Source organism: Phodopus roborovskii, unplaced genomic scaffold (assembly GCF_943737965.1).
Source record: "Phodopus roborovskii unplaced genomic scaffold, PHOROB, whole genome shotgun sequence".
Taxonomy (NCBI): Eukaryota; Metazoa; Chordata; class Mammalia; order Rodentia; family Cricetidae; genus Phodopus; species Phodopus roborovskii.
In genome coordinates, this window is record NW_026126517.1 from 20,423,359 (window position 1) to 20,438,603 (window position 15,245).

The 15,245-nt window shown below is 38.7% G+C and overlaps 1 protein-coding gene across 5 annotated transcripts in view; it reads right to left on the reverse strand.

The window, feature by feature from the left end:
- Positions 1 to 15,245, reverse strand: part of Arhgef12 (Rho guanine nucleotide exchange factor 12) — a 126,920-nt gene that overhangs the window by 47,217 nt on the left and 64,458 nt on the right. For 4 of the 5 annotated variants that reach the window (XM_051197187.1, XM_051197183.1, XM_051197185.1 and 1 more), the window contains 6 exons: positions 10,535 to 10,633; positions 9,519 to 9,568; positions 5,515 to 5,572; positions 3,204 to 3,382; positions 2,081 to 2,158; positions 1,781 to 1,900 (listed from right to left, as the gene is read on the reverse strand). In XM_051197187.1, coding sequence (XP_051053144.1) covers positions 1,781 to 1,900; positions 2,081 to 2,158; positions 3,204 to 3,382; positions 5,515 to 5,572; positions 9,519 to 9,568; positions 10,535 to 10,633 — 584 coding nt within the window. The remainder of the gene's footprint in view (positions 1 to 1,780; positions 1,901 to 2,080; positions 2,159 to 3,203; positions 3,383 to 5,514; positions 5,573 to 9,518; positions 9,569 to 10,534; positions 10,634 to 15,245) is intronic. The other variant, XM_051197184.1, reaches the window with a different exon arrangement.

The window sequence follows — 15,245 nt, forward strand, 5'->3', positions numbered from 1 at the left end:
AGGTGGGACAAACAAACTAGGAGAATGATGGGAAGAAGAGTGGAGTCAGAGAAGAAGCCAGCCAGCAGCTGAGGAAGTGTAGAAAATGAAGTAACAAGCCATGAGACATGTGGCAAAGTACAGATAAGAAATATGAGTTAATTTAAATGTAAGAGTTAGGTAGTAACAAGCCTGACCTTCAGCCAAGCATTTATAATTAATATTAAGCCTCTGTGTCCATTATTTGGGAAGCAGCTGCTGAAACACAGAAAAACTCCACCTACAAATATATAATAAAAAATACACTAAACCAGGAGACGACATACCATGTCACCTTAACTATGTCATTTAACCAGTTTAAGCCCTAGTTCTTCGAACCACAACATAGTATTTGACTTTAAAACTAGCAAAGATAAATTATCTCAAAGAATTCTTGTCAGTTCTGTGAAGATATGACTTTTACAACTCATCAGCTTTTACATATTGTTAAGTGCACAGGCAAAAAGTAAGTAATTCTACAGGCAAGTGGCCCATCTTCCTTTGAAATGAAGGATACATCTCAAAGATGAACAGGTCCACCATGCATTTACAGCACGTTCTACTAAAACCTATTTTAAAATTACAATAAAAATTAGAGATATTAAGACCATAAATATGAAATTAGGTATGGTGGGACATTCCTGTGATTCTAGCACTCGGGAAACTAAGGCTTTAAGTTGCAGGTAAGGCTGGGGCTACATAGCCAAGTGTGAGGCTAGCCAGGACAATGCAGTAAGACCTTGCATCCGTAAAGAAAAACAAAGAATATAAACATGGCTAGTTATGGTGAGGACACACCAATAATCCCAGCATTTGAAAGGCTAAAGCAGGAAGCATTATAAAAGTGACATCCTGCCTATAAAAAAATAAATACCACAGAGTGGTGGTGTCACATGCCTTTAATCCCAGAACTTGGGAGTCAGAGGCAGGAAAATTTCTGTGAATTTGAGACCAGCCCAGTCTACAGACATAGTTCTAAGTTGGCCAAGACTACAGAAAGAAAACCTATCTCTAAAACAACAACAACAACAAAAAACCAAGTAAATAAATAAGTGAATGAACAAATAAGCAAAAAAAAAAAAAAAACAAAAACAAAAAAACAAATAAATACTAAAGCTTGGGGGTCCTCATAATGAGTCTGGATTTCAGGATTTTGTTTTTTCTTTTTTCTTTTCCTAGAGTCAGTTTCTCACTTGGTAGTCCAGGCTGGCCTCCGACATACAATCCCCTTCCCAATGTGCTGTGATTACAAGCATGTGTGCCATGCCTGGCCTTGAACTCTAGTTCTATCGCTTTTGAGCCATAAGACTTTAAATAAATAGTGCAATCCCTCTAGAAGGCTTAAGTACATTTGTAAAATAGAGGAGAACAACAGTATCTAACTTCAGGGCATTAAAGAATGCCTGACCATGTATATCCCACAATGCCCTTTACTGTGTAAAAATCTCATATCCCTACTTAAAAACATATCAGTGTCATTGTGACAATGTGAACCACAGAAATACAACTATTTTCAAAAACATTTTTGGCTTGTCACGTCAAAGCAAAAGTACTCTTAAAATTACAATAGAACAAAGGCAAGCAAACAATCAGAATACTACATTTACTTTTGTTAATCATGTCAGAAACATCTTACACAGAACATCCTGTTATCCTATGCTAGAAATATCACTTTAAAAGGAAACTACAAAATTCTCTGACACATTCCCAGAAAAAAAATTTTCCTACAAACACTAGGCAGAGCTTTCAGTTATGCCACTACCTGAGCAGAGCCTGTGGCTTTGGACAGCTGCTCTTGCAGCTGCGGGATGTGCTTCTTGGCCTCCTGGATCTCCTTGAGCAATCTTTGGGTAGGTGTTCGGTTGTAATCTTCCTGTAGTAACTGAAATTTATAGAGATATTTTAGGAATTAATTATTTAAGTCATGAAGATAGAGAAGAAGCCCACTGCTAGCACAACAGTTGGTGGCACCAGTACCATTCTCTTGACTGAGGTTGGGCAATAGCAATTTTACCCACACTCAGTTTCCCTGGCCTGTAGAGAGCCCATGTTAACTCTGTACCTGCAGCCGTTCCTGTTCTTTTTGTAACATTTTTCTCAGAATCTCTACTTTCTGGTTATGGACCACATTGTTTTCCTCCTAGAAAAGGATAAGAACACAATACAGGGGAAATAAGGCTAAGACTGAAGGCCAAGAGAGACTGTTCTGTGTCAGCTCCAACCCTCAGTGTCCTTTAGGATATTCTTATTCCTGGCACTTATGAATGAAGATGACTCATTTCATTAAGAAAATTACAGAAACAGGTCTGCCTTTTCATTTCCCTTTTACTAGACTATGCCAAGAGAACATTAAATGTGGGTATTGGTTGGTGAACTGGAATTACATAAGTACAAATGTATTATTGCTACTTCTCTCAATTGAGGCATTACTATATCAATCCCCAGGCTTGGTTCTAATTTCCAGTATAGTCTGCCCGAAATCTGAGACAACTCCCAGCTCATCGCTCCTTGTTTTACAAATTCCTATGTCTCCCTATAATCCTGCTATAATCACATTCACAACAGTGTTGAATGGATTCCTATTGCTTACTCAGTAACTTGTAAACTTGCTTAGCAAGTTTACAATAAGTTTACAATACACAGATGACCTCCTTTTGGTAAGCCATCTCCCACCATGTACCTCCTTAGCTAGACAAAAGTCTTGCTTTTCTGACAGCAGTGGTACTTTCCTGGCTCTCCAGCTACGTTTACTCTGTCTCCTCCATTTTCTCTTCATAGCCATTACAAAAGCTAAATTCAAACACAACTATCCTATGAAGACCTTCTCCATCACAACTGAATGTGCTTTTTCCTCACACAACTTAGTATTCCCCCTTATGTCTACATTCTATCTCTTTTGATTACTTAGAGTCTTAACCTCACTCAGTAAAGGCTTATTAAGCACCTCCAATAAGTCAAGCAGTATTTCAGGCATTAGGGACATAATAGTAAACAAAACAAACTCCTATTTTCACAAACCATACACTGTTAAATGACTAAAGACTGAATATTCTCAAAGAAGTATGTAACTTCTATGATAAACAGGTATGTCTTAGACTCTTGAATGGAAGTTTGCTAATCAGTTTAATATGTCAGAGGCATCTTTCTATGACTGAGTATCTACTGAGAAGATATTCTGTTCTTACCCCCATAAGCACAGGACTAGTGATTCTCTCCATATTCCCGGTTGCTCCAGGGGAATGAGGGGATGTCATAATGGGAGACATATGTCCAATGACTGATGGCTCTACTTCAGAATCGGCAAGTGGAATCTGGGGCGACCCAGGTGGGCGTCCCTGGACAGTGAGAGCTACATAGGAACCAGCTAGAGGTAGGAAAGTGGGAGAAAAAGAAAAAAAGGAAAAACAACAGTGTTGAGAAACTTTAAAAAAAAAAAAAAAAAGTTATTCATTCAATATTTTTTTCCTTTAACTGGGGTAGTGGGGAATCGTACCAAGGGAACTTATGTTAGCCAAGCAATTTACCCCTAAGCTAAATCAACACTCTTTTAAAATATTATTTTGATCAAGAAACCTCATGAGTTGCCAAGGCTGACCTTGAACTCATTCTGCAGCAAGGCAGCCTTTGAATGTGTGATGCCTCTCACATGCTGGTATCACTATTGTGCACCACAATGCCCAACAAGTGTGCCTTGGAAGGCTTTCAGCCTCACATTCTCTCTGAGAAAACCATTCATTCCATCTTACTAGCACACATGCTTGCCATGCTCCAACTCTTTCTAGCCGTCTTTAATTGGTTCAAAGGAAATCAGAAAGCAATCACTCTGATGTTTGGAATGGGAATTAAAAATTGGGCACAAGAGAGCTCATTAAGACACAATCTTTAAAAGAGATCATCATTAGGGCTGGTGATATAGTTAAGCATACATGATGTCTTGGGTTCCAACCCTGGCACTGGATAAACCAGGTATGAGGTTTGTGCTTATACTATCAGCAGTAGGAAGGTAAAGACAGTAGTATCAGCATTTCAAGGCCAGCCTTAGCTATACAGCAGGTTCAAACTCAGCCTGGGCTACATAAGACTCTATCCAAACCTCCACTCCCATCCTCATTTCCCAAAAAAGGTCTTAAAAGAACCCAGTTTTGTTATTGTTGTTTTTAAGAAGAACTCAGTTGGTTGACTAAGCTGGACATGGTACACACATGTAATTCCATCGAAGAAGCTGAGGCCGGAAGGCTCAACTTCAATGCCAGCCTAGGCAATCCAGCAAGTATGAGTCAAGCCTAACCTACACAGTATAATCCAGATCACTGAATTTATTTCAAAAAGTCTGTCTACTCAATATGAAAATTAAGTGATTCTTTCTGGCTGGCCATAAATAAATAACTCTCTCTCTCTCTCTCTCTCTCTCTCTCTCTCTCTCTCTCTCTCTCTCTCTCTCTCTCTCTCTCTCTCTCCTCTCTCCTATGAAATGACCTAACACAATCATACATTCCTCTTCGGTTATATACTGTTTATTTTCAGCTTTCTCTTTGAACTTTTACTTTAAAAACATGACAAATATCCAACACCCAAGCCAGACCAGAACAAAAACAAAAACAAAAAACAAAAAACAGGAGTTGTTCAGATGCTGAGACTCTTGTGTCTTATTTCTCTCCTGCTCCAACAGTCATTCTGAGAATGAAGCCATTAGAAAGACGTAACTTCTTCTGCAGAGTAAGTGGGAAAGTAAAGCTGGGACTTCAGAAGTGTATGGTATATAGTTCACACCACTCAAATCCAATAACCCAAACACCCATCTCCTAACATTCACTTATAAGCAAAACTCACAAAAACCAATGAATCCTCTCTGGAACCTGTAAATACAGAGGAACTGAGGCCCAAGTGCTGGAGCTTGGCCTGTCTCACTATCAACTTAGAAGCATCACCCATTTTGACCCTACACAAGAGTACTGTCAGTTGCTAAATGGAAGTAGGCCAAGGCAGATCTGAAAGTTATAAATCCATAACTCTGCACTTCTCCAAGAGATTTTCTTGAATTACACAAGCATTTACTGAACAGAGGTTAAGTAACCACACTACATGATTTTTAAAGTTCTTCAGGACATTCTATCTGATTCTCAACCTCCTTGCTGTCGGGTAACTAGTGTATGCCTTTCAAATACATGTACTGAGGCAAGGAGTTGACAAAAGATAATTATTAGTAAGTTTTACCTTAGACCTTCCAATGTGTGTATATGGGGGAGAGGTTGGAAAATACCAGTCAACTAGTTCACAGACAGTTTTATCAAATGAAATTTTCTTAGAACCTTGGCATACTCATTCATTTCCTTATGGTCCACACATGCTTTCTTTGTGCTACAATAACAAGCTCCAGTAGTAGCTATGTAGTTCACAAAGCCTAACATGTTTGCTATTTAGCCAGTTTCAGAAAAATACTTGGTGACCCTTTTAAGGGTTTGAGAAAACAATTAAAAAGAAATAACATTCACCTACATCTGATTAGTTTCACCACCTCCAGATGGTTTGAATGAGTCACCAGAGTCCCATTCACCTGTGAGAAAATTAAGAAAGTATGTGTCAGACAGATCCTAAAACAATAGCTACATGGTGGCTTTAAGAATTACAGTACAATAATTATAATAAACATTTGGTCCACATTCCTTTGTATCACTATATATTCAGCAACAAAATGAACTTGAAACAAAACAAGATCTTCATTTAAAGGCGGTGGTACATCTAACCTTTGGCCACCTGGCTACATGCATTTTAGCATAACTAAGAAGACAAGCCAATAAATTTATAAATGACAATGTCATATTGCAATATAAATCCATAATTTAAAGGAAACTGCAACTTAGTCAACATGGTAAATACAAAATATATTTGAAACCATATTTATAAATCCCTCACATTGGGGCTAGAGAGACATGGCTCAGAAGTTAAGAGAAGTTAAGAGAACACTGCTCTTCCAGGGGACCCAGATTCATTTTCCAGAACCCACATGATGGCCCACAACTCTCTGTAACTCCAGTTCCAGGGAATCCAATGTCCTTTTCTGATTTCCACGGGCAGCACCAAGCACAAATGTGGTTCACAGCATACAGAGAAGCAAAACATCCATTTGCATTTAAAAAAAATTAAGTTTAAAAAAAAAAGCCAACAATAAACAAATCCTTCACAGATTTGAACTACTCCATAAAAACCTGTATTTAGGGCTAGGAATGTAGCTTAGTTGGCAGAGTGTTTGATTAGCATGCATAAGCTCTGGGTCCTATTCCCAACACTGTATAAACTGGGCATTGGTGGTATATGACTCTAATCCTAGTACTGGGGAGGTGGAGAAAGAGGATCCATAGCATAAGGCCAGCCTACCCTATACAAGGCTCTATCAACAAACAAAACTTTTCTTCGCTTTTAATTATTAACAGTAGAATGATTTTTCAAAATTATAAGAAGTGGAAAATAGTGATTATGTAATAACACTCAATTTACTTTTCCAAATACAAGTAATCTTTATAAAGAAACTTAATTTTCTGATAAATTAGGCATAAAAATGTTATCCAAGGTCTCCATTAAATAAAACAAATTAAGGTAAAAATATCAAACATGGATTTAACATTAATTTTTTTTTTCCTCTCATGCAACTACCATTAAAGTTCAAATACATAAGTGTGGGGAGGGAGCTGTGGAAATAGCTCAGTCAATAAAGTGCTTACTGTGACAATCAAGCTTGAAAACCTGAGTTTGGTCCCCAGAACCCACATAAAAATGCTAGGCATGGCGTTAGCCATTTATAGTTGTAGTGCTGGGAAGCTGGGAAGGCAGATGGGACAATTCCTGAATCTTGCTGGCTAGCCAGCCCAGTCTAATTAATAGGCAAGCTCCAGATGAATGAATGAGCCTGTCTCAAAATCAGGCTCACAGCACCTGAATAAGAGCACTACAAGTTGTCCTCTGGCCTCCACATACACATGTACACATGTGTGCGCACACACATGTACAGCATATAAACAATACACACACAAGGTGAAAAATACAACAGTACACTCATCATGTCTCCCAGAGGTGTTGATGCTAACTGCAACATTTAATACTTGAGCTAGTGTTTTAGCATGCAAATATGGGCACAGACCCTCTGCCTTTCTTCTATCATACTGTCATCTCTCAACACCCATACTGTGAACCTAATTAATCTTGTGTTTCTGATTGTTATTCTTTGAGAGGTCTTACTACACAGACGGCCATGAACTCTCTATCCTCCTGCCTCATCCAAACTACTGGGATTGCAGTGTGAGTTACCATGCTGCTGTAATCTAGTCTTTCGCTTTGTCCTCAGTTCATACACACTTAGCTTGTGGTTGTTGACAAGTTTTCAGTGTATAAAAAAATATCATGTGGCACATTTGTACATATATTTCCTTAGATATATTCCAAAAAAAAAAAAAAAAAACGAATTGGCTGATCAAAAGTTGTACACTTAAAAATTTTAATACATATTTACAAATTTCTACCTAACAGATATTACCTAACTGATGCTGAAACCTATGAAAAAAAAAGCGATTCTATATAACCATTTTATGCCAAATGTGAACCATCATCAATCATTAAACACTGACAATGAAACACATTTTTCAAATAACATTTTACTTTCTACTTTACCATTATCAGTGACATTTGACCATATTCTCATGGAAAAAGCTATTTACTTAAATTACTCTGGGGAACTGATAAAACTATTAAGTTTTCTATCAGACAGGGCTTGTAGTCCTGGAACCTGCTAGATAGATCAGGTTAGCCTCAAATCTGCAGTTGTTCCTCCTGCCTCTGCTTTCCCAGCATCTGGATTACAGATGTTCCCCCAACAAGCAAGTTCATTTTTTTCTTGTAGGCAAAGGGTGCTCTTGGGCTGGGAAGGCAGCACAGTGGCTAAGAGTGCTTACTGCACAAATCTGGGTCGCCAGCATCTATGTAAAAAGCCTGGTGTGGCTCCCCAGACCTGTATGCCCAGCATGAGGTAGGGTTCAGGGATAAGGACAGGAAATTGAAACAAAAGGTTGCTGGAATTTCATCACTGCACATCTAGCAGAGGGGATGAGGGCACAATGAACAATAAGTTCAGTGAGAGACTCTGTTAAGGAATAAGGTAAGAACTGATAGAGGAGGAGTCTTCTGGTCTTCACACATGTATATATATATATATATATATATATCTGCAACATGTGGACCTACATGTATATACCATGCACACACACAAGTGTTCTTTACAATGAAGGGCATCATGCTCTTAATACAGTCAAGTACTTTCAAGAATATTTTCTTTCCCTATATAATTACCTTTAGGTAATCAAATTATCTAGCTGTTAAATAGAAATTACTGAGAAATCCATTCCTCTCTTAATGATCAGAGTTCACAGAGCTTGGGTGAGGATACAGTTCAGCTGGTCCAGTGCTTGGCAGGCAGGTATGAAGCCCAGGTCTCATTCCCCAGGACCATGTAGACTACAAATGGGGATGAGCACCTATAATCCCAATACTTGGGATGCAGGAAAATCAGAAGTTTATGCCCAGCCTGGGTTGCATGAAACCCTACCTCAAAAAATAAATCCTCAAGGCCTGGTTCTAACTTCTAATGTCTTATAGCATTAGTCTGTATTAGTGTCATAATTTTACTACTCAATACCATCTCCTCTCAAACATGACACTTTTTCTTCAGCTACTCATCTCACTTTTTCACTTTTTGTTTGTTCTTGTTCTGGTGCTGGAGTTCAAACCCAGGCCTGGAGTATGCTAGGACTCTATGTCAACCCCCTTTAAAAAGCTTGTCTGTAACAACTGTTGGAAACCAGCAGTCTGCTGACCCTGCCCCCTGACAACGGGTGGGACGCTCATGGCCATGTCATCTCTAGTCACAACTTTACCTGGCTGCTCACACATTACCTGGCCGCTCAGGTGACTCAGTTACGCATGAGCAAGCTAGTTTCCCTTTTAAAACAAGCGCTCCAAGTGCGCCTCTCTCTTGCCTTGCTCTCCCCACCCCTCCTGCTTTCGGTTGGCCACCAGCTACGCCCCCCCTCCCCTCTACCAATAAACTCCATGTGGGCACTGAGTCTCATGTTTGTGATTCTTAGGCGGTAATTATAGCAAAAGAACAACAACAAATTTGCAAGAAACAACACACCAGCATAATCCTACTATTTGTATGAGTATTCCTTGCTAACAAATTAATTTGAACAGAAATGAGTTTTACAAGCTGAGCTATTTTCCCACTCAAGAACAAATATGACTCCATTTATACAAGCCTTTTCTTATGCCTTTCATTAAAAGGTGATGTTAACTTTAAAATAAATGAAATCAGTTTGTATAAGAGGCAGAGAGCTGGTTTTTTGGGTTTTTTTGGGTTTTTTGTTCGTTTGTTTTTAAATCTAGATGGAAAAATAAATATAGATAATATATGTTATGCAATCATATCATGAGTTCCACAGTAGACTTGGCTTTACCTTGATGATTCGATCACCTGTTTGTACTCCAGCCCGCATGGCTGCTCCATCTGTGTAAGAAATGAACTGCTTTACATATGATTCACAGAGAAGTCTTTTTGAAAGAGAAGTAAAGTAACACAAATAATAAAAACAAGCAGTGCAGTTGGAGAAACAGTGGAGTCTAGAGATCCTGTCTAAGGGCAGGATGGCCCCTTTCGTCTGAGGTAGAGGTAAGAGCTACGGCTGGCTGCTTTGCTTCTCTGATTTTCAGCTTTAATCCCAGTCTCTGTCTCTTTATTATTCATCTGTCTCTTTATTATTCATGCAACAATGTGACAACAGTTAAAACACGGGCTGTAAAGTATGGCAGACTTGAATTCAAATCACTCACTGCTGTCTGAGTGAGACTTCTTTTATGATTTTTTTTTCACTTGAAGACTCAGTATCATCTATAAAGAATTATCACCTTTAATATTATCTACCTGAAATTACAGCACCCAATACAAAAGAATCCACTGTATTATGATAGCAAAAGATATGACTGTGATTTAGGACAAACATCCATATCCCTTTAATCTATCTCTACTAAAATATCACTTTAATGCTACAAAGAAATGAAGTTATAGAAATGTCAATTAAGTGATGACATATAAAATATCATGACCAAGAAATTATGTGGTTTCTTTAGCTATAGAAGAACAGTTTCCTTTCTATAAAGTCACCTCAGGCAATTAATTCTATAGCCCCATTTGATATGTGGCACAAAGGTCCACATCCTGCAGTCTATATAAGTCTATTCTGGGCAAGAGACATCATAAAAGCTATGTTATGCTTACTCTGTTTACTTCAAAGTGACAGAACTGGTTTTTGTTTTTGAGACAAGGTCTCACTATGCAGCCCCGGCTAGTCTGGAACTCACTATTATATACCAGGCTGTCTTGAGAAATCACAGAGAATCCCCCCTGCTTCTGCCTTCTGAGTGCAAAGATTAAAGGCAAAGACCCAAAACAAAACTATTTTTTAAAATGCCTTGCCTTCTTTGACAGATTGCACGAAGACTGGATTGTCTCCACTGACTGTCAGCCCAAATCCATTGTCATCTTTCTGGATGATCACACAGCGTTGAACAAGACCTGCAGAACAAGGACAGAGTAAACGGAGGAGGGGGGAAATCAGAATGAAAGAAATGATTATGTATTAGTGATGAATGGTTTTCTACCTGGAGAAATGAAAGGTAACTCATGAACACTATGAACACTAATCCCATAAAATAAATATAAGAACATCACAAAGAACCATGGGTACCAGTGTCAATGGAGAGCAGAGTGGACTATCAAGGACAAGCTACAACAAACTGAAAAGGATGGACTTTTAGAGATGAGACAATTAAAAGGAAAGCCGATTCACAGCTATGCTATTAATTTATAATAGAAATTCTTCCCCCTGGCTCTGTGCTTTAACTAGTACTTAACCCAAGAAAACCAAATACTATAGGCCTGCTGGTTAGGAACATCATAGGGAAAATTCCAGGGAAATTCAATCTTAATCTCAGAAAAATACACCGAAGAAAAGAGACTGTATGAGACAGGAGTATATACAGAATACCTGCAGCTCTTCTCCCAAGAGCTAAGGGGAGGGAAGAACAAGAAAAAATCAGAAACAAGGAAGTACCTGTAAACCAACTATTTCATCTCCAGCATATACTTAGCTGGTTCCTTCTACCTAAATAACAAACTTTTGAAAGTTAAGGCAAATAGGAGAAAGAGGAACCAGGCAGGCTAGAGAGATGGCTCACGGTTAAGACCACAAGCTGCTCTTCCCAGCATTGTTGTCAGCAGGCTCACAAATGCCTGAAACCCCAGCCCCAGGGAACCTCTATGGGGTACCCACACACACATGTGACATATACTTATACTGACATATACATACATGTACAAAAGAAAAGAAAAAATATTTTTGAAAGAGAGAAAGTGGGACTTAACCAGAGAAAGAGTAAGAACCCTCATTGGTTCTATTTTGTTAGAGATCACACCTTAAAGACCTAAACTCTGGGTTAGCCTGAGACTTGATGTAAGCTTTCGGCTTCACAGACACGGAGCAGTTCATCAAAAGCCAAAGTACATGACATGTAAAGTAACGCCAAGATAATGACGATCAGAAAACACAAGCTTCTAACAAAGAGTTTATAGATAATCTTTAGTTAAGTCTGATGTATAAAAGATATGTGAATGACTGTATATTAATGATGTAGTCTTGTCATTTATACTTTCTAATGATAGCATGACTATGAAAGCACACTAAAACCACCAAAAAGTAGAGAGACCAAATCTCTTCACAGAAAGCATGGATCTGAGCATGCACCCTACAGAAAATGAACGTTAAAGCCCGAGGGCTGAGGGCATATGCAACTGCACAGAAATAGGCCAAAGGCGTAAATATAAGACCTAAAATTTTAGCACTGGCCATGGTGGTGTACACCTTTAATCCAGTTCTCTCTGGAGACAGAAGCAGAAAAATCTAATGAGTTTCAAGGCCAGGTTGATTGGTTTACATATTAAATTCCAAGCCTTCTCAAAAAATAAAAACTTTCTTAAAAAATTAAAAATATTTAGAAGACACAAAAGACTTTAGGACAGTGGTTTTCAACCCTCCTAATGGGTCAACCCTTTAATAACAGTTCCTCATGTTGTGGTGACCCCAACATAAAATTATTTTGTTGCTAATTCACAATTGTAATTGTGTCATAAAGTAAATATCTGAATTTGACCCCACATGATGACTGGTGTCTTAGGCAGTAAGCACAAATTTATCAGGCACAAAGCGCACCTTCAAAGAAAAACCTTCTAAAGAAACAGTTACAATGAAATGATAAGCCACACACAGTGGAGTGAGTGGAGTTTAAATCTAATAAAGGCCTTTAATCCCAGTACTGGATGCAGCAGGCAGATCTCTGAATTTGAGGACAGCCACAGATACACTGAAAAACTCTTGTCTCAAAAAAAAAAAAAAAAAAAAAAAGAAGAAGAAAGAAAAAAGAAAAAAAAATAATAAAATAAAATCTAGTAAAAATTCTGTATCCAGCCTACACTTTAAAAGCAACTCCAGGGGGCTGTAAAGACAGCTTAGGAGTCTAGAGCACTGGCTGCTCTTGCAGAAGACCTGGGTTCAATTCCCAGCACTCCATGACAGCTCGCAACCATATGTAACTCCAGTTTAAAGAATCAAACATACTCTTCTGGCCTCCAAGGGCACCAGCAATATATGTGGTATATATGTGTACATACAAAGAAGTCATTGATATAATATAAAAATAAATTTCAAAAAATACAATTCAATAATGAAAGCCATATTGTAAGGAATACTTAAATGAACATAGGAAAGACACACCAATAGTTAAAAGGCACGTGCAAAGTTCTTAACATCTGCTATATTCAGGGAAGTCTTTACTCAAACCAGAGTGGAACTACTATGTACCAATCAGCATAGCTGAAAATGAAAACACTCAGCACACCAAGTGATGGCAAAGATGTTGGTGACTAGAATTCTCTTAACATTGTCTGTGGGAGTATATAAATCCTTGGGAAAACAATTTGGAAACTTCCTACAAATATAAAATTACATTTACATATGAAAAAACTTAAACATCCATCAACAGATAAAAAGGAGAATTATGGCATAGTCATATAATAAAATGCTACCTTGAAAGAAAACAAGAAAAAGGAATACTTTCATGCATACAGCAAACATGAATAAATAACAGAAACAGCATGCTAAATACAAAAGTCCACACCATACAACTCCAAGAAGAGAAGCCAAGCTACAGCAGCAGGAAGCAGAGCAGCGATCACCAGAGAGCAGCAGGGATGGCTGCAGCTGCAGAGGGAACAAGGGAACTTTCTGAGTGATGCACATGATCTATGCCTCAATTAGCATAGCGAACGGTTACATAAGTATATTCAGTTACCAAACTGATTCAAACCACATAGTTAAAAGAGTATGGTGTTATTTTTTTTTGTACTAATACCTCAACAAAACCAGCAAGAACTATTACAATCTTTCAAGCCTATTAACTACTAAGTAGTAAACAGTATTTGTTTTCACAAACTCACCATTCATACAAAACACTAAATTATAATGAGGGCAAAATAAAAATAAACCGTCAGAATTCAGCCTTTTTCTTTTAAGTGTCTATTAGTGTTTTACCTGCCTGTATGTGTGTCTGTGTACCACAAGCACGCCCAGTGACTACAGAGGCCAGAAGAACTGGAGTTGAGGTGGTCACTGAGCTGACATATGAGAGCTGGGAACTGAACCTGGGTCCTCTAGAAGAACAGAGGGTTCTCTTAACCACTGAGCCATCTCCTCAGTCCCCAGAAACAAAACTTTTAAGATTTGATATGGTATTACAATGTGACAGGAGGATGAACAAGTTCAGGCCAACCTAGGGTATATGTAGCAAGACTTTAAGTCCTGCTCCCACCACCACCCTTCAAGAAAGACAAAGTGGGATGTGGAGGCCCCTTTAATTACCAGGAAGCTAAAGAAGAAGGCTCATTTTCAGCTGTGAGAGAAGAGGATGGATTCAGTCTTGTTCACTCATGCTGTAGGGTTTCTTTCAAGCAGTAGGAAAGGATGGATATGAATACATAAAGTTGAAAGCATTCTCTGCAAATCTCTAGCAAACACATCAAAGAGTAAGGGCACATCAAGGCTGGAGGGATGCCTCAGTGTGTTAAAAGCACTTATTGTTCTTCCACACACCCATGTTCAATTTCCAGCACCCACATCAGGTGGTTGGAGCTGGAGTTACAGGGGACCCAAGGCCTCTGACCTCTGTGGGCCCTTGTAAATACCACAAAATACCACAAATGGGCATACACACATAATTAAAACCAATAAAAAGTAAATTACTTTAAAAAAAAAAAAAAGAGTAGGGGTTGGAGAGGCGGCTCAGAGGTTAAGAGCACTTGTTTTTTTGCCATAGGACCTGGGTTTGGTTCCTAGCACCCACAGGGTGGCTCACAGCCATGCTTAATTCCAGTTCAAGGGGATCCAATGATCTCCTATGACCCCTGATGGCTGTGAGGCACACATGTGGTACACATGCAGGGAAAACACTCACACACATAAAATAAAATTTAAAAATCTAAAATAAAATAAAAAAGTAAGTAACATTTTATAGAAATTTTCTAAACCCCATCCTTGTTTTTAGAAATTAAGTATCTGAGGCATCCTCAACATTATTCAAAATTTCAAAATTGGTATTGTGACTTTAACAATAAAACTCAACTGCTTCCCTTCAAAAAAGAGAAAGTGGGATGTATCCCTGGTGCATGAAAGGACTTTGGGAGCCCATTTCCCATGGAGGGATACTCCCTTAGCCTAGAGGCAGGAGGGAGGGCCTAGAACTTACTCCAAATGACTTGACAGATTGGATGATCCCTCCTAGAAGGCATCACCCTCCCTGTGGAGGTGGGGGGGTGAGATGGCAGGGGGATTGGGGGACACGGGAGGGAGGAACAGGGAATTGGGATCAATATGTAAAATAAGAATATATAGAGAGGGTGGGGGGGAGAGAAACTCCTGATTCTCCTGACTCTACCATCAGGGTGCTGGGATTTCAGGTGTGGGCTATCATGCTTCAATTCCCTTTTGTTTAAACAAGGCAATTAGCTTCGAATAGGGAAGAGAGAGAAATTGTCAAAGATCACGGATTCTTATTACAGGCAGTTTTAGAAAATGAGA